The sequence below is a fragment of the Centruroides vittatus genome, unplaced genomic scaffold, assembly GCF_030686945.1.
Source record: "Centruroides vittatus isolate TY-2023 unplaced genomic scaffold, ASM3068694v2 contig_883, whole genome shotgun sequence".
Taxonomy (NCBI): domain Eukaryota; kingdom Metazoa; phylum Arthropoda; class Arachnida; order Scorpiones; family Buthidae; genus Centruroides; species Centruroides vittatus.
Window position 1 is genome coordinate 393,152 of NW_027122575.1, and position 22,640 is coordinate 415,791.

Sequence of the window (22,640 nt, forward strand, 5' to 3'; positions counted from 1 at the left end):
GACTTGATGCATGCATCCTCATATTTGCACTAATTTGCCCCTATTTCTAAAATTTACTGTATCATTTTTCCTTTCTTTTTTGCCCCCAAATGCCTAACACTATCGATAACATTATTTCTCTCTTGAATTAGTCACAGAAAAGAATGCAAATTGCAATCAACATCTTGTTAATCTTTTTACTTTCTTTGTAATAATAAAAATTACCTATGCCCCTGAAATCTATATCTAAAATTTTAATTTTCTATCTCATGAAACAAAAGTTTTATTAATATTCTTAATTACGTTTATTATATTATAAATATAACTTATTTAGTATCTAAAATGAGCACTTCTAATTTGTCTATAAATAAGTTAAAAAATAAAAAATATTAAATTTTTATAGAATTTAATTAAAATAATAAGGATTATGTTAACAAACTAAGAAAATAAAAATAGAATATTGATATTATAACTAAAGAAAATTTATTCCAAGTAATTATACCTTTCATCTCTGGACATTCTTACTGAATCAGCTGGAGCTGGAGAAGATGGTTCAGATGAAATAACTTGAGCTGGGTGAGCTTTTGTTAATATAACATCATCATGTGACTGATTTGTATCCAATGTAGGATCAGGTGTAACGTTTTCTGACTTAATATTACTATTAGAGTTGTTAACACTTTTCCTTTCCAGAGATGAATAAGGAGTTGATTGTTGAGTATGAGAACCACCATCAGATGGAACTGAATCCACTTGAGACGATAATGGTTCCTACACCAAAAGTAAAATGACTATGTCAAAAATCAAAATACTTCTCTAGAGTTTTTGTTTCAGAAACTAATAGAAGTTGCTTTTAAAATATAGAAGTCAAAGTTTATTTATAAATTAAACAAGTTATGAAAGTTTTGATAATTAAACATGAAAAATATTCTTAACAAACTAATTAAAAGAAAAATTTATTAATAAGCCAGATATATACAAATAATGAAAGAATATTGTATCTGAAATTTTTATACAGATGACATATTTGCTATATTTTGTTAATGTTAGTGTTTTTCTTTGGAACTGTTCTAGTTGTGTGTGTTTATAACTCTAGATGAATCTGTCAGTACTGGCATGACATATGTATTGATTGCTTTAAATGAGTATTTAACAGTGACCTACATTGCTGTTACTATTATTATTATTGTGTTGAGTTATGTGAGATATACTAAGTTAACACCGATGGCTGTGTACTATGCCAGACCAAAGTCAAGGCATAGTAACCAAAACAAAAATTAAAGGTAGGTGTGTGTGTGTGTCTGTATTCAGGAATTTCCTCACAATATGACATGTATTCAATATAGTGGCCTTCTGTATTGTGATGTATGTATTTCTATTAATATTATTATTTACTACTACTACTACTACTACTACTACTACTACTACCACATACATTTTATTTATGTATTGTACCTCGTTATTTTTATGATAATATTAACCAAACATCTACAAACTGGATTATATTTAGGCTATAATAAAACTAATTACTAAATAATAAAATTATGTAATTTGGCTTTTAAAAAATATGCTATCTTGTACTAACATAAATAATTAAAAATTACATAACTTATGTATTTAATAATTGGCTTAATTAGTCCCAATCTAATCTGATTTGTAGATGTATGACTATTAGAAAACTGGTCTTTGGTTGTTTGTTTATATCCGTCATAAAAATTTGTGATATTATTCATTTTAGAAAAACTTTTCTTCTACTAATATGGTTACACTAGAAAAGTTAAACAAGTTTAACAACTTAACTAGTTTAGCAGTTGTAATATGAACAGAATTAATTCAGCTAAGCTAGTTTAAAACATCACAAAGTCATTTAAATTAAATGTGGTTATTTAAAAACTTTAAACTCATTGTAGGGCAGTCTTGGACAGAGGTCTCAAACAGACAAGATGTGCTATCATTAATTTTCTGTTGCTTTGGAAATAAAATTTTGCTATCTGGAAATTGGGATGCTGTTTTGATCAGAATTATAATTTCAATAAATGTTTGTAACATTGTAGATTGAGTTCATTAAACTCATTTTGTATTTTATGTTTACTGCTGTTTGATTCAGTAATGAATGTGGTCATTATACTTTGAGACAAAAAATGATTTCACATTTATATTGATTTAATAAGTATAGATTATAAAAAAAATGTAATAAAAAATAATCAGAAAAGTATTCTAATTTAAAATAATGTGAGCACAGTAGAATCCCAATTATTGTAGATTGATACTATCTCAAATAACTGAAAACTCAGATAAAACTAGGTCTGTGGAGTCAGAATCAGGAGTTTTATCAAGCCTGATTTTGACTCATAAAATTTTAGAAAGTCTGATGTTATGTGTTTTTTCACCTGTAGTCTGAAAGATTTCTAGTTCATTTTCAAGATGCGTGTTACAGTATTTCTTTTGCTGTCTAGTATTCATGATTTGTCTACCTTGGCTGCTTTAATAACAGCATCAAGCTTACAGCCCGATAATACAGCAGTTTTGTTTGGCTTTAATAATCAAGTTTATGAAGAAAAACTTCATACTTGCATATGTCGTACTTGTTTGTATCCTTGCCCAATTTCCACAATCTGATATAATGCAGTTATTGAAGCTACTGGGCATGGTTAAAAATTAAGATAGCATAAGCACAATTATTCCAGATATTACAGGTTCTCACAAGTAAAGAATTTTCAGAGTTCTGTCACAAATAAGCTACATATTGATTATTGACAATCAGTGACATGCCATAATAAGTAAAAATTTAAAAAACTAATAAGCAGGCTTAAAATTAATAAATACAAATATATTCTGACAGTTTATGGGTTAATAATTATACTTTCTATTTGCAAGATTTCCGCAATTTTAACACAAAATGAGAAAAAGTAAGTTTTTAAGAAATTTTTGGGATTTCCCGGGTTAAAAAACAGCCAGGATCCTGTTGTAGAAATGCTAGTGTCATCTATTTGTTTTAAAAACTTTATAACTAGAGTAGAACCTTGGGTATCCAAGCCTTGATTAATTGAATAGGTTTGTCTCAGATAATGCATTCCACATTATCTGACACAAGCCCTATAAGTGAATACACTCCTTGTAATGTATAAAAGCTTTGCCTGAATGTACCAAGTACCTAAATACTGTAGTACTTTCAAGCTCAACTGTACTGAAAGTAATTAATGCTGTGACCCCCCCTTTTTTTAAATTCTTTCTGCCCGGTGGGCTCCTTTTCCATGCCATTGCAGAGCTCTCCAAGCCTACAATGATGGCAGCCAAGCAGTGAAAATTATTTAGCCAAGTTATTTAGGATAGACTGTCCATAAAAAATTATGGTGACTGCCGATCATTATGTCAAAGAAGAGAGGAACTGCTATAAAACAAAATACAATGATGATTTTAAAGCCTCTTTAAAAAGGTATTTGTATCTGCTACTTTTTATCATTTAATTTCACTGTGAGACAAATCATTTATACTAAAATGTAGCTACAATAATACACATTTTTATTCTTAGAACTATATATGTATTAGCAGTATAATAAATGACGTAAAAAACCAGTTGATCTTATATACTAATAAATTCAATAAGGTATACTGACACTGTGTAAATCTTTTATATTTGTAATTTTTAAAATGGGCATGACTTATCCAGAGCTGTAGAGTCAGAGCAAAAGCAAATTTGTTGCTAGAGGAATCAGTCAATAAAAATGTACTGACTCCAATACCCATTTTTTTTTTATTATGTACTTTATATTAACCTCCTTTCTTGCATTGTAGGCGTCTCCTGGAATACAAGATCTTATTTTATGACAAATTCCCTAATTCATGATCTTTCTTTGCTTATCACTAATTACTGTTGATTTTCTTTTCAGAAATTTATATTTGAATACATTGTATGTTAACTAATTTTAAAATTTTACTGTCAAAATACCTGCATAAAATGGCTAAGATGATTCAAGTTAAATCTAGTGTTTTTGAATACTTTGCAAAAACCACATATGGAAAACTTTCAAATTCAACTATATAATTATTTAGTTTAAAAACATTTACTGCAAGATTATTTTAAAATGTATATATCAAACATCTTGTTAGATCAAGTAATATACAGTTAACTTAAATCAGTGGTTCTTGAACTTTTTTGATTTACAGTGTACTGTGAAACGTGTAAAGTTTTTATGGCACATTTCATATACAAAATATAAAACATTAATATATTTTAAAATATGAATAGCTGTGAATTATAATAACTGTTGCTCTATTGACCTAGACTAGCTATTAGTTGATTATGAATGGAATAAATCTTTGTACAAATGGGTTTCATCCCATTTTTAAAATATAATTTACATAAATAAAATATATGTAAATATAATAACACATTTAATCAACTCTTGATGTGAACCAATGTGTCTTGACAACTAAAAAAAAATAATCACAAATTTACAAAAATATTTTACTTGAATTAAATGATTTGAACTGAAGCCAGGGAGGCTTCAGTTCAAATCATTTAATTCAAGTAAAATATTTTTGTAAATTTACATTTTGCATTTCATTTTGTAATTTCAGTTTACTATTGTTGGTGTTAGAAGCATTTATTATTCTATTTTGTTTTTGTCAAGTTTGTTTTTATTTAATAAAGTCTTCTTATCTGTACTTCCCAAAATAAATGATATCTGTAATGTATTTTATTTGCATTCAATGTATTTTCTTAACTTTTTATAAAGTCTATGATTATTATGGTTAATTTACAATTTACACACACACACATTTTATACATACATATTCATATAGACAGTGTGTGTGTGTGTGTGTGTGTTGTGTGTATATTAAATTGCTCTGGTCTGTTGCTATTGTCAGAATTAGTAATGTGGCCCTTCTCTTGAAAAGTTTGGGGATCCCTGGCCTAGATTACAAATCTAGATGTTTACATCTATTGCAAATGTTCTAGATAAATAAACAAAAGTAATTAAAATTCTATTCATTTTCAAATAATTATAAATAAAAGACATATACAGATATTAGCTGTTATTTACAATACAATTCCTTAATCATTGCATTATCTAAATAACTACAGTGGAACCTCGCTTAATGAGCATAATTTGTTCCAGAGTCTTACTCGTAATGAAAAACAATTTTTCCCATAGAAATTAATGTAAAATATGATGTGTTCCATGCCGAAAAATATACTTGAATATTTTATGTATAATGTTTATTCAAAGAAAATTATACAATAAACATTGTTAAGAAGCGTAAATCATCATTTTTTCTTCTAGGGCAGAATGAATCAACCTGAAATGCGAATTCGATTTGAGGAAAACAAAACAAAAAAAATCAGATAATTTGTCTTATTAACACACCAACCAATATGCCCAAATTCTTGGGCTATGCAAAGGCTATAATTAAATATTAGAAATTAATTAATTTGACTAGAGGTAGGCAGTTATGCTTTTATCTTGCATTAAATTTACGATTGTTGATGTTTATACATAATATGTGTTGGAAAAAGTTTGGCAAAATGTGTGATCACAAGCGACACTAAAATGCTAGCTGAAAGAATGCTAGATGGATCATATGCACAATCCAGGATTACCCCTCTCCTGGCCACTCGTTATGCAAGGTGCTTGTTAAGCGAGGTTCCACTGTATATCGAATTAGCAACATCTGAAAATGGTTTATATAAGGACTGTTTCAGAAACGTATGATTGATATGATAGAAAATTAAAAAAGAAAGCAATATCTCAATGCAACAGTTTTAAACAGTTCTCTTTTCCATTAGTAAGTAAAATGTATCAAAACAAGGAGAAAAAAATAATAGATATTTTTAATTGGTGTAATAGTATTCACTAAATTTCTATCATTTTCTGTAATCATTAAGATTAGTTAACAGATTCAAAGATTTTCAAAAAAGCAAACAAAAAAGACTATTTGCAGAAATTCCATTTCAATAAAATCCTACAAAAACTAATATCAAACAAATTATACATCAATTAGATGACTTTAGTGAATACAGCCATAAAAATTAAAGTTAGTATTTAATGACAAAAAAATTTGAATGTTTATATTACATTCAAATTTACAACATAATGACAAACCTGAAATTAATTTTATCTTGGTTTAAGTTAAAATCTTGAATTTTGGTTATTTTGAAAAAAAAAAAAAAAATTACTTTTTTGGAAATTTCTTTTGAAAAGCATTCAAATCAATCATCATAATTCTCTATTATTTACAACTATTTTTAATTAATTTTGTAATTGGATTTTTAAAAACTCACTATTCGTTATAATCACCATTTATAAATCAATGAATAAAGTTTTATAAATAGTGATTGTAACAAAAACAAAAACTGTAATGAAATTATATTAATTCTAAATCATTTCCATTATCTTGATTGAAAAATAAATAAATAAAATAAAAACAATAGAATTCCAACAACTTTGTTAGATAATCTATTTGTGCAAGGTTTAAAGATATTAATTTACAGTACTTGTCATCAGTTTACAGATATAAAATCTCAACAATATTGCTCAGAAATTGAAAAAATATTTGATTTCTAGTTTGTCCTATAATTTTAACATTAAATTCTGAAACATCAACAATCCTTTTTATTTTTAGTTTTTGATGTCTGAATTTTTGAGAGAAAAATTCAATCATAAATTAATACATTACAATACATTAATCGTTAATTTAATAATAATATAATTAAATTAATAACCATATATACATACCTCACTATTACTGTCACTATCTAAAAATTCTGGATTTATTAATTTAAGTAAATCTTCTTGTAAAGTGCTTGTGCTACCACTACAACTGCTTCCACTACTTCCACTTACAGCTAAATTTGAAGAAATCTTTGGTGGACGATTACTGACAGATGTTACTCCTGGACGTAATCGATTTAGTTTAGAATGTGACAAGTCAGACTGGTTTCTACAAAAAATTAAACTTTAAATAAAATTTCAATCTGATTAAAAGAATTTAATTACTGTAATTTAGAATTATTTATTAATAAATAACTTTTACCTTGTTGAGGATCTTGGGCTATGAGATCGAGGATTAGCTACTTCAGAATTAACATCATGCAAACCACTTATTTGATTATGTTTATGCATGATCACATTACAATATGAATTTGAAACTGAAAAGTAAAATTAAATCATTAACTAAAAAGACACATTATCTATGTAGAAAAAACAAAGATAAATGCTCACATCTACAATACAAATTATTTTAAATAATGTAAATCTGATGCTAGTCCTTAGAGTTAAGTATGAAATAATGGCATTTAAAACTAACAATTTCAAAAGATCCATCAACTAAACTTTTATATTCAGAAATATCAATTGACAAAGAGAATCTAATATGAAATCAGGGTTGTGTTTGGCATAGGCAAAAGTTTTCAGCCTGGAGTCCTGCAGTTATAGGGAGCCCCCAATAAAGTTAATTTTGACAGTTTGTAGTAAAAAGAATAAATAAAATAAATTTTACTATATGAAGATTACAATGATAAATATCAGTCATACAAGCATATTTGGAGATTGAGTACAATAAGACATTAAGATTTCCTAACTTATTTAAGATAAGAAATCAGGTTGCAATTGATAAACTAAGTCAGGAGACTACACTATACCAAATATTTTCTTTCATCTTTTTGAGTGCAGGTTTCTAAATTTTTGTGATAACCAATGACAAAACTATATTACAGGGTGTCCCATAAAAACCTGACAAATTTTAAACCTTATAACTAAGGAAGTAATTGTCTGATTTGAGTGAAATTTTACAGACACAAAACTTTTATTTAGACTTCAACATAACTGCCTCTCCTTGTTATACAAAGTTCATATTGAGCTAAGATAGCATTCCATGTAATTTCCAGCATTTCTGGTGTTACTGAGCAAATTGTGCCCATGATTTTACTTTTTAAATCATCTTTGTCTGTTGTCACTGTCCATAAATGATTTTTTTAATGTGTCTTCATGGAATAAAGTCAGGTAGTACAAGATCTGGAGAATTTGATTACCAGTTTACAAGGTCTCCTTGCCTGCACCAAATTTTGAACTCTAGTTCAACATTTGGTGCAGGCAAGGAGACAAGACACAAACAACAATTGACCAGTATGGTGGCAATTCCATCTTGCTGAAAGACTAGTCCATCTGCATTAGTTTGTCTTGTAACTGGGGAGCATGCAATTTTCCAGCATGTCCATATATGCATCCCACTGGATTGTTGCTTTCCACCATCTTTTTTCTGATTGTGGCATTTGTGCATGCATGAATAGTTTGCTATTGTCAATTGTGTGTTACTACAAAAAATAATGAGTTGAACTGTCTTCCTGCCAAATTACATCAAGATCAGATGATTACTTTCTTCATGATGATGATAAAATAATAAATAGTACAACATAAATGTTATACAAACATCTGAAAACCCAATATATTAGTAATAAACCAAACAACTATCAGATTACATTGGATTACTTTTACATGATTATTTTTAATTTATTTCTACATAATTTGTCACTAGAGAGTGGCATTAGGTATCATCTCTTATTAAATTTAATAATTATAATTAAATTAGATAATTTAGAATATTTTGGAAGAAAAGAATTGGCCCAGAGTGGGACTCAAACCCGTAACTCCCACTTACTGTGTGGATGCATTGCCAGTTACGCTACCCAAGCCTCCAGACTGATCTCCTCTACCAGACATATTTAATTATATTAAATTTTGCAGAGATTTGTTTATCTCTGCAAAATTTCAGAAATTGTTGACAAAAAACACAGGAATTATTAAGCTTCAAACAGAGTGAACAAAATTGTGCCACAAACACGCACTAACATCCATACATGCAGTGTCTGGATGTTATCCTCAAATTTTTTTGCATTTCTTGACATTTCAAGGTGTCCTAAGTCTAAAAATGTAAAAATCTGGGGAGTGATTTTTTGTCTGATCACCATACTTTCCCTCTAAAACAGCTTGGAAAGTAACAGTAGATTTTAGTGATTATTCTATTTTTCTTGGATTTGTATTTGTCCATTTATGCAATCTAGAATTTATGCATTTATGTAGTAGAAATTCTATTGAATTTAAAACTTGACGAGCATACAAGATGGTATAACATGATCAGAATAAAATCACTCAAGCCACATGTTGCAATTCTGCAATATGCCTAAAAATAAAAAAACAATAAAAAAGTTTTTCCACAATGGAGACAAAATTATATTAAATGGCCATAATTTTTGTGCTATTTTATCCATAAAAAAGAGCATGGTCCATTGTGATATTTTATGCCTTCTATTATGGCATTTAATGTGTTAAGTAACCTTTTTTGGAAAGAAAGAACACAAATTATTAATATCAGTTTACTATATTAAGTTTTCTAATTTATGGTTTAAAATCCACAAAACATTTTACTTTATATTAATTATTACAGATTACACCAAGATATTAATCTTTTGATGGATAATTTTCAAAAGAACAATATAAAATTTAAAAACATTTTTTTCCATCTATAGAAGACTGTAACTATAATTCATATGTATATAAATTAACTTTAAATAATAATTCTATACTTTTAATAATTCATACTTTATTCTATAATTAAACCTATCACTATCTGTGATTATTGCTCACAGTTTTCATACTGTTATCTAATATAAAAGAAAAATTTTGTTTCAGAAAGATTCTAAAATAGTAATGTTTTAGTAAGACTAAAAATTAGCAGTAGTTAACCGAATATATTGTTACTTTTCTAACCACCTAAAAGGGTTTTTTGGACAAATAACAATTTAGTTTATGCCCTTCAAATCAGATGTTCCCTTGAGTTCAAACAATTAATTCTCAGATGTTTTGTTTATATGCATTTTGGATCAAACTTTCTTGTTGATCCCTCTTCAGTAATATGTACAATTTGGAATAGAGCAAAAGTTTGATCCAAAATGCATATAAATAAAACATCTGAGAATTAATTGTTTGAGTAATTCTTGAACTCAAGGGAATGTCGGATTTGAAGGACAATTTAGTTTATTTGTCCAAAAAACCCCTTTTAGTGGTTAGAAAAGTGAGTAATATTTTAAATCATTTAATGCATCAAAAAATTAATTTAAACAACACAACAGTTCTAACAAAATGATAATAATAAAATGATAAATATGAATATAATAAAATATAGCAAAAGATAACCACAAATATATTCTAATCAAATAATGTACAGTAAAACCTGTGTAAATTGGAATTGCATGGTACAAAATTATTTTTGTTTTGATAGGTTTCTGTTCTGAACAGGTTTTAGTAACTTTTTATCTTTAAACTACATCATATAAATGTCACACAGTTGCATTTATTTCTTGTAGCAAAATCACTTTTATTTATGTAATAAATGTTATTACTAGACTTAATTCAAATTAATTTAAAGTGATTCAAAACCCACAACTGGCACGATAAAAAACCCTCTTAGTACCGAAAGGGAAAAAAATGTTTTAAAAAAGGTTCAATTCTGCCCTTAATTAATTCCAACAAAAACCTTGTCAGCATGTCTGCTTGTCACATGACGTTCATTTCTTTGATAAGATTAGAAATTCTTCTTGGAATAAAGTTTGTTATGCTCTGCAATGACCATTATAATGATGTGATTTTATTTGTCTAAAAGTGAAACATTTATTCTGCTTTATCCAGATTAAGTTGCATTCTTCTTACCCAAAAACCTCTTTCATTTCTGTGTTGGGCAGGTTTCCAATTTATAATAAGATTTAACATAGAAAATTGCTCTTTTCCAAAGAATTTTTTTCATTTAGCTAAGTTTCCATTTTAGACAGATTTTACTGTATTAATCATAATTAAATAAATACCTGTATTGCACACAACTTTTGACCAATTATCTGTTTGATAATCTGATTTTCTTTGTAATGATGGAGATCTTTTAGACTGATCTGTAAAGTCAGTTCTAGAAGAATTAACATTTTGAGAACATGAGTTTTGATTTCCACAATTTGTCTCTGATGTACTTCTTGATCCAGCTGATGATGTACCAACAACTGAATGATGAGAATGTGACCGAGTGTGGAAAGGAGTTACATCTGATAAAGAAAGTTCACTGCGAGCAACAACCATATTTCCTACATGAGTTAGTCTGTTCTGTTCCCGAATATTCCTACTATGATTGTGAAAACTGTGATGAAGATGACTTGGAACAGCATTATGATTTGATATATGGTCTCGAACAGTGTTAACATTTCTGACTGAAGACAATGATGGTAAATCACGTTCATGATCTGCAACAATATTTGAGTAAGGAACTGATTGATTACATATTGATGCATCTTGTGACATGTTCTTTCCTTGTGTAACAGTATGATGAACTGGGTGAATGTTTTTTTTTAATTCTGGAAACTGTTTCTCAGGAGTATTCTGTAATTAAGATAGTATAATATGTAATATTTACACAGCAATATAATCATCATTTACTTATACAATGTTGAAATTTACCTCAGATATCCTTGAAGTAGCTGCAGAATTTCTACCTTTATACAAATTTGTAGATCTCATATTCATATGATTATCATGCCTGAAAAATTCCAATAATACTGATTAATCTTACACAAATTAATGTTTGACATTAATATAAAGTATTAACTTTATTATTATTATATAGAAATATAATATTTTAATGTAATAGTAATTACTCAAATTAAATTATTAATTTTGGTTCATGTGGAACACAGGGTAGCTATTGAAATTCTTTATAATACATCATTAATTGAAGAGATTTTATGAGGAATGCAATAGAAACAATATCTTACAAAAACAATACAGAGTTTTTTTTTGTCATGTCCCAAAGGTCTTTGGGGGTTTCATTCCTGAATTCTGATTGGAATGTAAAACAATTTAATATATCAATAAATGATAATGAACAAATAATGATAAACATTTATCATTAACTAAACAATTGTTATTTCAATATATCAACAGATGCACATTTCAACAATATTCAATCATCTTCCCATAATAGTCAACACTAGAAAAAACCTGTTTTCAAGAAGTTAATGATGCAATACATATCAATATTTGCAATCATAGATCATAACTTACACCAATGTTTCTTAACATTTTTGCTAATGGCTCTTCTGACCCTAATTTACCTTGTTGATCCCTTTGTATGTTAAGTTTCATGCTGTTCTGACAAGTCCTTGTAGTCCTTGGGATAGAGGCCAAATTAACATACAGCTTACTTTTTCAACATGAATGTATTTCATTTAATGTACATACACAAAACTATTCAACTATTCATCATATATTTTGAAATAAAAAAATTCAATAAATAATTAGAAGAAATCGTAATATATTTATTATTAAATTATGGCATTTTATAATATGTTTTCCTTTTCAAAAACACAGACTAATAAAACTGTCCACTTTAATTTGTAATTTATAGCAGAAGATCGTAAAGTAACTTTTTAAAAATACTCATAAATTATTTTAGGATTGCCCTCTTACAAATATTAAAAAGCAAAATATATAAAATAATTTGAAAATTAGTAAGAAAATAAGGACAATTTTTCTTTTTTAAGTGTGAATCAAATTAATAAGTTATAATTTGATTTGATGAAATTATAATTGGAGAATGAAATATAAGGTCTGTTTCTTATTTATCCACCCATGCATCAACAGCAACTTAATAATGCAGGGGTTGTGCTGCATAACACTAAAATAGCCACTTGGTGATATTTTTATTAAAGTGGTGATGATAATATAATACTGGCAATAGCAAGTGGTGATAAGAACCCTAGTCTGCTTATTTCAACATTCAGTGTGAAATTGAATCACAAAACAATACTTCAGGAAAAACAACAGAATGTCTAGCTCCTGTGCACACACACCTAGAGATTTAATGACATCACATAGCAAGTTTGGGCAGAAAAATAGGAAGTGACATCTAAAACTGAAGGCAGTTTTGTGAAATGCTGCCCAGCATTTCTAGATTGGGAATTTTTTTTTATCAACTGACAGAAAACTTGTGGGAATTTTTGGTGTGACGTTTTTCACTTTGATCTTTTTTCAGTAGACTAAAAAAATTTTGACATGGTTTAAACATTATACATTATGATCAAACATGTTATTCTGAATTATTCACTAAAAAATTATTCAAAAATAATTCCTATTTTTAACAAGTAGAGAGCCAGACAAATTTTAGTTTAATTTTGGTTTTTTTTTTAAAATGAGTAACATTATTATTTTACTGCATCATTAACATTATTATTAGTATTATTATTCCCTGTGTTTAAAGCTTATATATATATATACAGTAGAGCATAGATTATCCGACTTAATTGGGGACTGGGGTTGGTCGGATAACCGAAAAGTATGAAAAAATACATTATTAGTATAGTGTATTAGGTTTGGTTTAAATACTAGCCTCCCTTTCATGGTCGAGCCAGTGCTGCCAGCTAAAACATGCAAAAATTTAAGAAAAATAATATTAAAGTAGCCAAGACATAACCAAATATTGTAGTGCCACATCACTAGCAAACATTTGAATTTGCCGACTAGAACACGGTCGGTTAACCGATGCTCTACTGTATATATAAACAAGATATTAAAAATAGTCATTTCCTGTTTAGAGAAAGCAAGTCTATGTTCATTTAAAGTTTTATCTAACAAAATAATAACAAAATAAAATAAAATAATCATGTTACACATTTAAAAAAAAAATTAAAATTCCAAAGGTTTGAACCTACACCATCAAGTATGAGTACAAAGTGTCTTATCCACTCTGTATTTGCTGCAAAGAAACGTGAAACTTTCACAAACTTATAAGCTAAACACTCAATTTCAGAGGCCTGTTTTTGAGAAATACTTGAGAAGTGAGTCCTATCATTTGGACAAGGTGCTGTTTGTGATTAAGGCTATAAGCTCACCAAGTTTCATTTGAATTAGAGACCTGAATGCCTGACCTTCTCCTTTTAAGTGACAGCTTAACATATTACTTTTGCTTTCCAGAGACCAAACTGATAAGGCTACCAGCACCTGCATTAACTAATAAGTAAAACTAATAGTGATAAATAATTTTAAGTGGAGAAAAAAATTTAAAACTGGCAAAATGGTTGGCAATATTTTTAAATTTTCCAGAGCAATGCCTGATAAGGAAAGCAATGCATTTGTTAAGTCCAATATATACAAAAAAACATTTATTTAATAAGGTTTGACATAATACATAAATGGTGAAAACACATATGATACTGTTGCTTTAAAGATATCAAAATAAATTGTTTCAAATTTATCCAGACAATTATTACCTTTCCATGATGTAAACTAAAATACAACAATATTATGTAAATAATGTGCAATATAGAGGCAATTACCCTATGATGTAAGGATCTGTGTATAAACTGCAGTTTTAAAAATGGGAAAAAGAAACATTTTATTCCTTCATGAACAGAGTTAAATTGGTGCATATAAATCAGTGTGAGATTTCGACCCCTTTTCCCTTTCATTTTGATTGGCGTTCCAGCAGATTTTTAATTAATTATTTAAAGTAATAAGACATCGGAGCAGAGGACAACGGAAAGGTCAAACAGCGAGATGACGACAAAATGGAAAAAACCCCACTTCCTTTTCCTCTCTTTCCCAATCGCAATACTATGACAGATAAAACCGATCAAATATCCTTCTGAATCAACAATTATTATGATGTTTTGAATAAGTATTGAGAATAAATCCAAAGACATAATTATTAATGATAAGAAACTGTCAAAAGGATGAAATTACAAGGTAAGACAAGTCACAACAATGGCTAGAAAGTATCATTAATTCAGCCAAATCATCCAGTGCTTGATAGCTCGTATCTGCCAAACCAGGACACGGCTCGAACTTATACCACATTAAATCAAAGTCACCTGAGTCTATTCCCATGTGCAATGTGTATAAAAAGGGCTCGCACCCGAACATCAAAGTAGACATTCTTCAAGAAGTGACAAGCCCAGCTTCTGTCCGCCCAACTCTCGTCTTCCCTATGAAAGCCAACGACGGCCGAACACTACCTAGACTAGATCTACAATCGGTTTGGTTTGCGACCATTGAATAAACAGGATCACAAGATGACATCACTCTCTCAGAGGTATTTTACTTAGAATTGTAAACTCTCTCTGTCTCAGTCAATTTGCCTATAAGGATGTAGATATAAGGCTTTAATGTTTATCCAATACAGTCATATGGACTGAATTGAAATAATACCAGCACATAGAAATAGTCATGAACCTTATGTTACCTACAAAAGGTAGACTAACCTGTAGTGTATTAGCTTACCGTATCATATGTTTTTGTGTTAAGTTCATTAAATTGTTTAATTGGTAAACGAGTCTGGAGTGAACTTCCTTCAGAGAACGGCACATCTCTGCTTATCCACCCCCTTTATCGCTCGGATCTCACTATCCAGTGACATTTGAGTGGCCTTTATCAGGCCAACGCCAAAGAAAGTGTTTAGAGCTTTACCCTCTAACCCCCAGCTTCTCACATCAGCAAGAAAATAAGTAAGGAAAATTGTTGCTCATTAGCACACCAAAATCAACCGCAGGCAATTACTTATCAATATAACAGAAAAAGGACATTTTAAAAAGGAAGACCAGACCTAAATGTAAATTAACTTCCTGGGCATGTAGGCAAATAGTGTTGAATTACAAAAAACTTATCTCAACAAAGAAATTAAAGAAGGAGTGAGACTTGTCTTGAAGCCACATAACCGTATGGAGAGCTCTGCATAAATCATTTACTCTAAAATACAGAAAAAAAGCTACTAGACCACTGCAAACAAGGAAGGCTTATTGGGCATGCAAATACCCAAGCTGGAGCAATGAATGGATTGAAATATGTACTGATTAGTAACAAGAAGTTTAATCTGGATGGCCCAGATGGTTAGACCTATTACTGGAATGATCCAAGAAAATAGCAAGAGATGTTTTCAAAGAGGCAGAGTAATAGTGGATCAGTAATGGTATGGGGTGTTTTTGGTTTTAACAAAACAACAGAATTAGCATTTATAGTTCAGAAAATGAATTCAGAGGATTATCAAAACATGCTCCATGATCAATTGGTAAAAGTGGGACCCATCATTGTGGCTCAAATTGGACTTTCCACCAGGACAATGCACCCATGCACAACCCAAAGTCTACAATGGAAAATCATGATTCAAAAACAGTAATATAAAAGTTATGGACTAACCTACCAGAAGTCCAAACCTAAACCCCATGGAAAATGTTTGGGGTATGCTGGCAGGAGCAGTTTATAAAGATAGAAGACAATTTCAAAGCATTACTGAACTCAAAGCTACAACTGCCAATGCCTGAGACAAACTAAAGCCTGAATATCTGCAAAGTCTAATAGAAACAATGCCAGACAGAATGTTTGATGTTACTTAGCAAAACGATGGAAATATTAGACAGTGACTTTGTGTGCAATGCTGAGATACAGTATTCTGTTGATATAAATTTTAAACTGTTTATTTTGATACATTTCTGTTTTTGATATCTATAAAGCAACAGTCCAATATGTTTTTTTTACCATTTATTGTATTATGTCAAATCTTAGTAAACTGATGTTGTTTTGTGTATACTAGACTTAACAATGCATTGCTTTCGTTATTAAGTTGCTGTTGATGGGTGTGTGGATAAATATAAAACAGATCTTATTTATGCTATGGTGCCCATGATTAAGACAGATACAGGAAGTCCTTGTTAGTTCAAAATTCATGGAAAGAAATAATCACGACTTTGAATTATCTGAGATTTACACATTTCTGCATAATATGTCAGATGCTATGTAACTGACATAATTTATTAAACAAATGGAAGAATATGGCTAAGTAAACAGAATGATATTTTTGTTAATTAATAATATAAATAAACTGCAGGTAAACAGCACATGTCTGGTGAGAACCTCACAGATTGCCAGATAGGTTTTATAAAAAGTAAAGCAGAATTCCTCAAAATATAACCCAAATTATTTTTAAAGTGGCCTAAAAAGTAGTGAATCGCCCAACTGTAGCCTAGAGCCCTAAAAATATCTCAATCTACTACTTGTACCCTAATCTCGCAATCCCAAAACTCAGCCATATTTTATGAAATAAAAGAAAAAAGGACAGTCCACAGTGATACCCAAAACCATTACTGTAAAAGCAAAGCCATATTGACCATATTAGAGTTGTTCTTGGCCCATCATTCTCTTATAGTATGGAAGACTTCAATCTAAACGAATGAGTTAATTTACGCCTATCACAGTTAGGACAGAATTTTCACTTCAAATTTCAAAGTAGCCATATTTTGAACTAACTGAATTCCTTAACGTGTAAATCTCTATATCCCTGGATGGAATAAATAGTACAGTTATGAACTAACAGGATTTCAAACTATCCAAGTTCAAATTAACAAGGATTTCCTGTAATTTCAAAATAATAAAGTTTTCTTATGCAAATTATTGCATCATATGTTAAAATAAATTACTTAATATAAAATTAATTTCTATAGAAATGTCTTAAATACTGATTACAGTTAATCATTAAAAAATTTTATTTGAATAACACTCCAATGAACTTGCAAATTTTTATTTTGTCAAAAAATCATCAGAACTATATATAGTATACATTAATTCAAAAATATGATAGTATAAATAAAATTTATGTAGCTAACTTACTTTATCGACACTTGACATTGTGGAAAGGCATTTATCTTTTGATTTGAATTGTTTTTATGAGATTCATCTTCACTAACATAGTTTTCCACATTCTCATAATCACCCATGGAATTATTATTCATATAACTACAATTTTGAAGCATGCAACCTCTATAAATAATAAAATTCAATATATTATATATGAGTAGTAAAATATTTTTCTAGAACTTTATATCAGTTGAAGTATTAATTTTTTCAATTTCCTTAGATCATTTTTACATATACAGATATAAACAGTTTTCATGTTTATTGAATATTTTCTGAAGATATGAAGTGGTTCTAAATTAAATGGTTAATTACAAAATCTTATTAGTACTATTAAAAATCCATTCTAGGGATTCTAAGTATTGATCAAAAATAAAACATTAATAATATATTATATTTGTTAAAATACATATTACAAAAGTATTACTGTGTTTAGGTTATGAATGTCTCTAATTTTTTTTTTTATATTATTTATAAAATTAGTATTAGTTAAGAATATTTTTATAATTAATTAAATAATAATGTTTTACATATACTCACCTACGAGGAGAACCATTAGGAAATGGGGGTATCACAGTAACAGTAACTGTCATAGATGTTTTCAGTAGATCAACCATCTGATCATATGTCAGAGTTGATATAGCAATTTTACAAATCTAAATAAACAATTACTATATTAAGACATTGCATGTATAGATAAATAACCTGATGAAAAAAACATATATAAAATAAACTTACTTCTACTAATCTACTTCCTTGTCTTAACCCAGCTTGCCAAGCAAATCCATAACTTTCAACTTCAGTAACTATTCCTTCATACTGTACATGAAATCCCAACTGGCCTAAACTATTTCTCCTTAATATTAACTCCTGAGTCTATGAAAAAAATAAATAAAAAATTAGCAGAAGTTTTAATTTAAAATTACTTTAAGAAAAATAATTTATGTATCGAAATTTACTTCACAACCAGCAGTTACACAAGATAATCTAGTAATAATTTCATGAAGTTCTGTGAAATCAGAGTCCCTTGAATGCATTACGATACACTCTCCTTGATGATAAAACAGTTTTAAACTATAAAAAACAAATTTAATTTTAATTTATTTGAATTTATATTATCATCTAAATATTGATTACTATTTGCAATAACTACAAAAATTTTACTACTGTATAATAAAATAATGCACTTTACTTTATATCTGAGTCACTGCAGAAGCTTTATTTTGTTTATTACTGATTCAACTACATATAATATACAGTGATTTAGCTATTTTTTTTAGCCTGATTATCTAATTAGGTAAGACAACAACAAAAAAAATCAGTTTTTTTTCTTTGTATTAAAATGAGGAATTAGAGAAAAAGATTTTTAAATAAAGATAAATTATTTGAAGTTGAAGTGAAAAATTGTCTTCAGGGATGCAATGAAAATGGAACTACAGTACGCATGCAAGAATATTTTAAATTTTAAAATATGTCTAACTACAGAACTACATTAAACTACGTAAATATAATAAACACATTTACAAATTTAAACTGTTGTACATGTGCTCCAGTTCCATTTTCACTGTATTTCCATAACCACCTTTTGTAAATATTGAAAACATTCAAATAATATATTTTTTACTTAAAGCCTTTTTTCTTTAATCCATTATTTTAAAACAAAAAAGTTATTCTTACGTTGTCTGCTTTAATATCAGGGATAATCATAAAGTTTCTGTTCAATGGCACTGCTAACTAGCAAGAGACCACCTTCCTCACTTTTTCCAGCAAATTTTTATTACAACACAAACCTTTTTGGCCTCCATTAGCAGCCTGTCTTAGGTTACCAGACAAAAGTTCCAAATTATAATATTCTATAGATTCAAATGTTTTAACTTAGAATGTTCTATTTATAACTAATGTCTTTTTAATAGAAAAGTTCCAGCTTTTAGAGAAGTCTGTACTCAATAACACTGTAGTTGTATGTATGACGTGCACCATGTTCAGAGAGATAATATAAAACCCATAATCTAGCCATACAATTAAGTAAAATATTTATTTCACTCAACTGAGTGTGGAATATGTGCAGATGACGACATTGCTACCAAATGCATCCAAATCAGACCAATTTGCCATTTTCTTGCTCTTGGCTGTAGAAAGACAAACCAGTGGACATTCATCACAGAATGGTGAAGATGTATGGGGATGCAGACCTGTCCAAAAATCACCTTTGTGGAATAGTATATAAATTCTGTAAAGGTCATGATAATGCACTCTCTCATGTTGCCAATATCACCAACCAGAAATTGGATGTTCTTAAATGAGAGACTCTGGAGCACCAGCCTTACAGTCCTAGGGCCATATTCTGGTCACCGTTTCTGGTCTCTCGTCTCTCACAAGCTGGTTGCTGAGTGGCTAATCATTTGGATTAGCCAATCAGCAACCGGCTTGTGAGAGACGATGACCAGAATACAGCCCCTGATCTTTTATCATGCATTTTCATGCCTTTGGTTCTCTGAAAAAGTCCAAGAGAACAACAGTTCCAGTCAAATGAAGACACAAAGAAGGCTGTATCAGACTATTTTATGCAGCAGCCAACCAACTTCTATCAGACAGGCATCTTTAACCTGGTTCATTAGATGGCTGGATGGCCAAGTAGTCATAGTGGTAAGCAACCTACCACTCTAGGGGACCTGGAATCAAATCAGAATGGGTCGAAAAACCCCAGAAATTTTTCAAGTGGTGGTCCATCCAGATATGTTGTGCTCCATCTCTCACCACCCAGCCACCAATTGTGGAGCTGGCCAAACCCATAATGGGTTTGCTAAAAGAGACCTTCTTAGTGCCCACAGGCAGAGAGTTAAAAAAAACCTGGTTCATCAATGGAAAATTGACTTAGTACCTGAAGCAATTTCTTCTAAATGAAATTTAAAGCTACTAGGCCATACAGTCCTTCAAAAAACCTTTTTTGATCATTCCTCATACATATGGCAAATGCTTTTTCCATCTAACTCATCTTGCTTAAAAATCTCAAGAAATCAGAATAAATCTAATTCAATATTTCAGAGGAGTGTATGTGTAGTCTTGAACATATTTTAAGTTGAAATTAAAAGCTAAAATTAAGTTGACTTCATGCATTAGGTCATCCACTGCAATCACAATAATTTCTTTTTAACTTCTTTCAAGTGCTGTATCATTATATATAAAAATGCCTTCAAACAGTTTTGTAAATTTATTACAAGTAGCCATAGAGGTACAGAAGATGTGCAACTACATACACACACAAGGTTTGAAGAAAATTAAAGCAGTTCCAGGAAATTTATGGTAAAAAATTAATATTATGGTAATAGCAGCAAAAACATTACAATAAAATGGAACAGTGTCTTGGCTAAACCTAGAGACATTAAGTGGAAATATTCACCAAAATGTAGATAAATTGTGTTTTAAAAGTAAAATTGAAATAGTGTATACTTTGTTTCTAATCAGTTCAGTGACTTCTTACATCTCTGCCTACTTACACAGTTGTGTGCTTTCAGTAAGGCAAAGTTTATCTTCCTTATCAAACCAGTTTCAATTTTTATAAAAAACTGAACAAAACAAAGCTTTAAAAAACACTGGAAAAAAATCCCTTTTTATTTCAAAACTCTTTTTTGACACTATTTGATGTGAAATTTTGTGTTAGCTCAAATTAAAATGAAATATTGACTCATTCCCCACAGAAAATTTGCAAATTAATAAACTGCATATAAAAACTTTTCTGAATTGTCTCAATCAAACAGCTAAATGGAAGTTTTATCATTGTTAATATAATAACCTATCTGTTTGTTTGTTTGTGGCAATTTGCAAACACATTGTAATGTTTCTTATTTATGATTATTTTTTATTGTTAGGGTGTTGTTGTTAATAATAATAGTAATATTCTTATATTACTTATTAATGTTGTCAGATTGCTGACCAGATGGCATTACTTCATAGCATTCAGCATTGACAATTTTTATTTAGAATTTGTCTTATCTCATTTAAAAAACCAAAAGTATATCAAGATCTCTATTACATAGAAAATGCAGCAAGGAAGCCTTTTTCAAGGCTATAGAATTTTTGGTACAATTCCATATCTGAGATGTAAATGGGAAAAAGATCTATACTGTCTTGGTCAGCCATGTTGTCCAGTCAAATCAGTCTGACAAGTGAGTAGCATTCAATAGAAGTGTAATATATTATCTAGGGAAAGATAAGTACATTTCATTCTTTTCTCCATGTTAATAATACATGGAGTAATATATTAACAAAGAGACTGACTGACCAGTTTTGAGTGGTATTATTCTATCTAGTCATTTTATAAACATTATTTTCCTTTCTTTTTCATGTTTTTTACATAAAATTGATTTTCTTATTTTAAAATGGTTTTTTTCTTAACTGTTTTTGAAAGAAATACATGATTTGTTACCACAATTGTTTATGGCAATACAAAACCAATAAACAACACTAAACATAATTTGAATATAAGATTCATAAAATAATATAAATTAAAATATTTTATTTTAAATTATATTTAAAGATATTTTTAAAAATAGGAAATGAAAAGTTTGGCATGCTATAAAAAATAATCAAATGTTTTAAAAAATAAACATGTACCTGTTTCCTAATAAAGACCAACCAATAATTGAACTACATGGACAAGCAAAAATTATTTCCCTGTTGCTTTCTTCAATTAATATTATAGTATCACAGGAAATTCCAAGAAAACATTCTATTACAGCTGACTGACCATGATCCTCTATCTAAAATAAATAATAAAATATAAAATGAAGTTAACTTTTTAAACATTTCTAAAACATATCTAAGTAAAAATTTTAAATACCAAACTTTTTAACATTATTATAAGAAAAAATTACAAAAGATCTATGTTAAAAATTTTTATTCAATCTTTTTAACATAGAAACTCAGTTGTTATGAAAAATATTG

At 29.0% G+C, this 22,640-nt stretch overlaps 1 protein-coding gene across 1 annotated transcript in view; it reads right to left on the reverse strand.

The window, feature by feature from the left end:
- Nucleotides 1-22,640, reverse strand: part of LOC136983557 (signal-induced proliferation-associated 1-like protein 2) — a 69,275-nt gene that overhangs the window by 11,918 nt on the left and 34,717 nt on the right. The window contains exons 12-21 of the mRNA XM_067280335.1: nt 22,311-22,456; nt 18,656-18,770; nt 18,435-18,572; nt 18,237-18,352; nt 17,673-17,822; nt 11,478-11,556; nt 10,841-11,399; nt 7,018-7,132; nt 6,720-6,924; nt 482-750 (exon numbers count right to left, since the gene is read on the reverse strand). Coding sequence (XP_067136436.1) covers nt 482-750; nt 6,720-6,924; nt 7,018-7,132; nt 10,841-11,399; nt 11,478-11,556; nt 17,673-17,822; nt 18,237-18,352; nt 18,435-18,572; nt 18,656-18,770; nt 22,311-22,456 — 1,892 coding nt within the window. The remainder of the gene's footprint in view (nt 1-481; nt 751-6,719; nt 6,925-7,017; nt 7,133-10,840; nt 11,400-11,477; nt 11,557-17,672; nt 17,823-18,236; nt 18,353-18,434; nt 18,573-18,655; nt 18,771-22,310; nt 22,457-22,640) is intronic.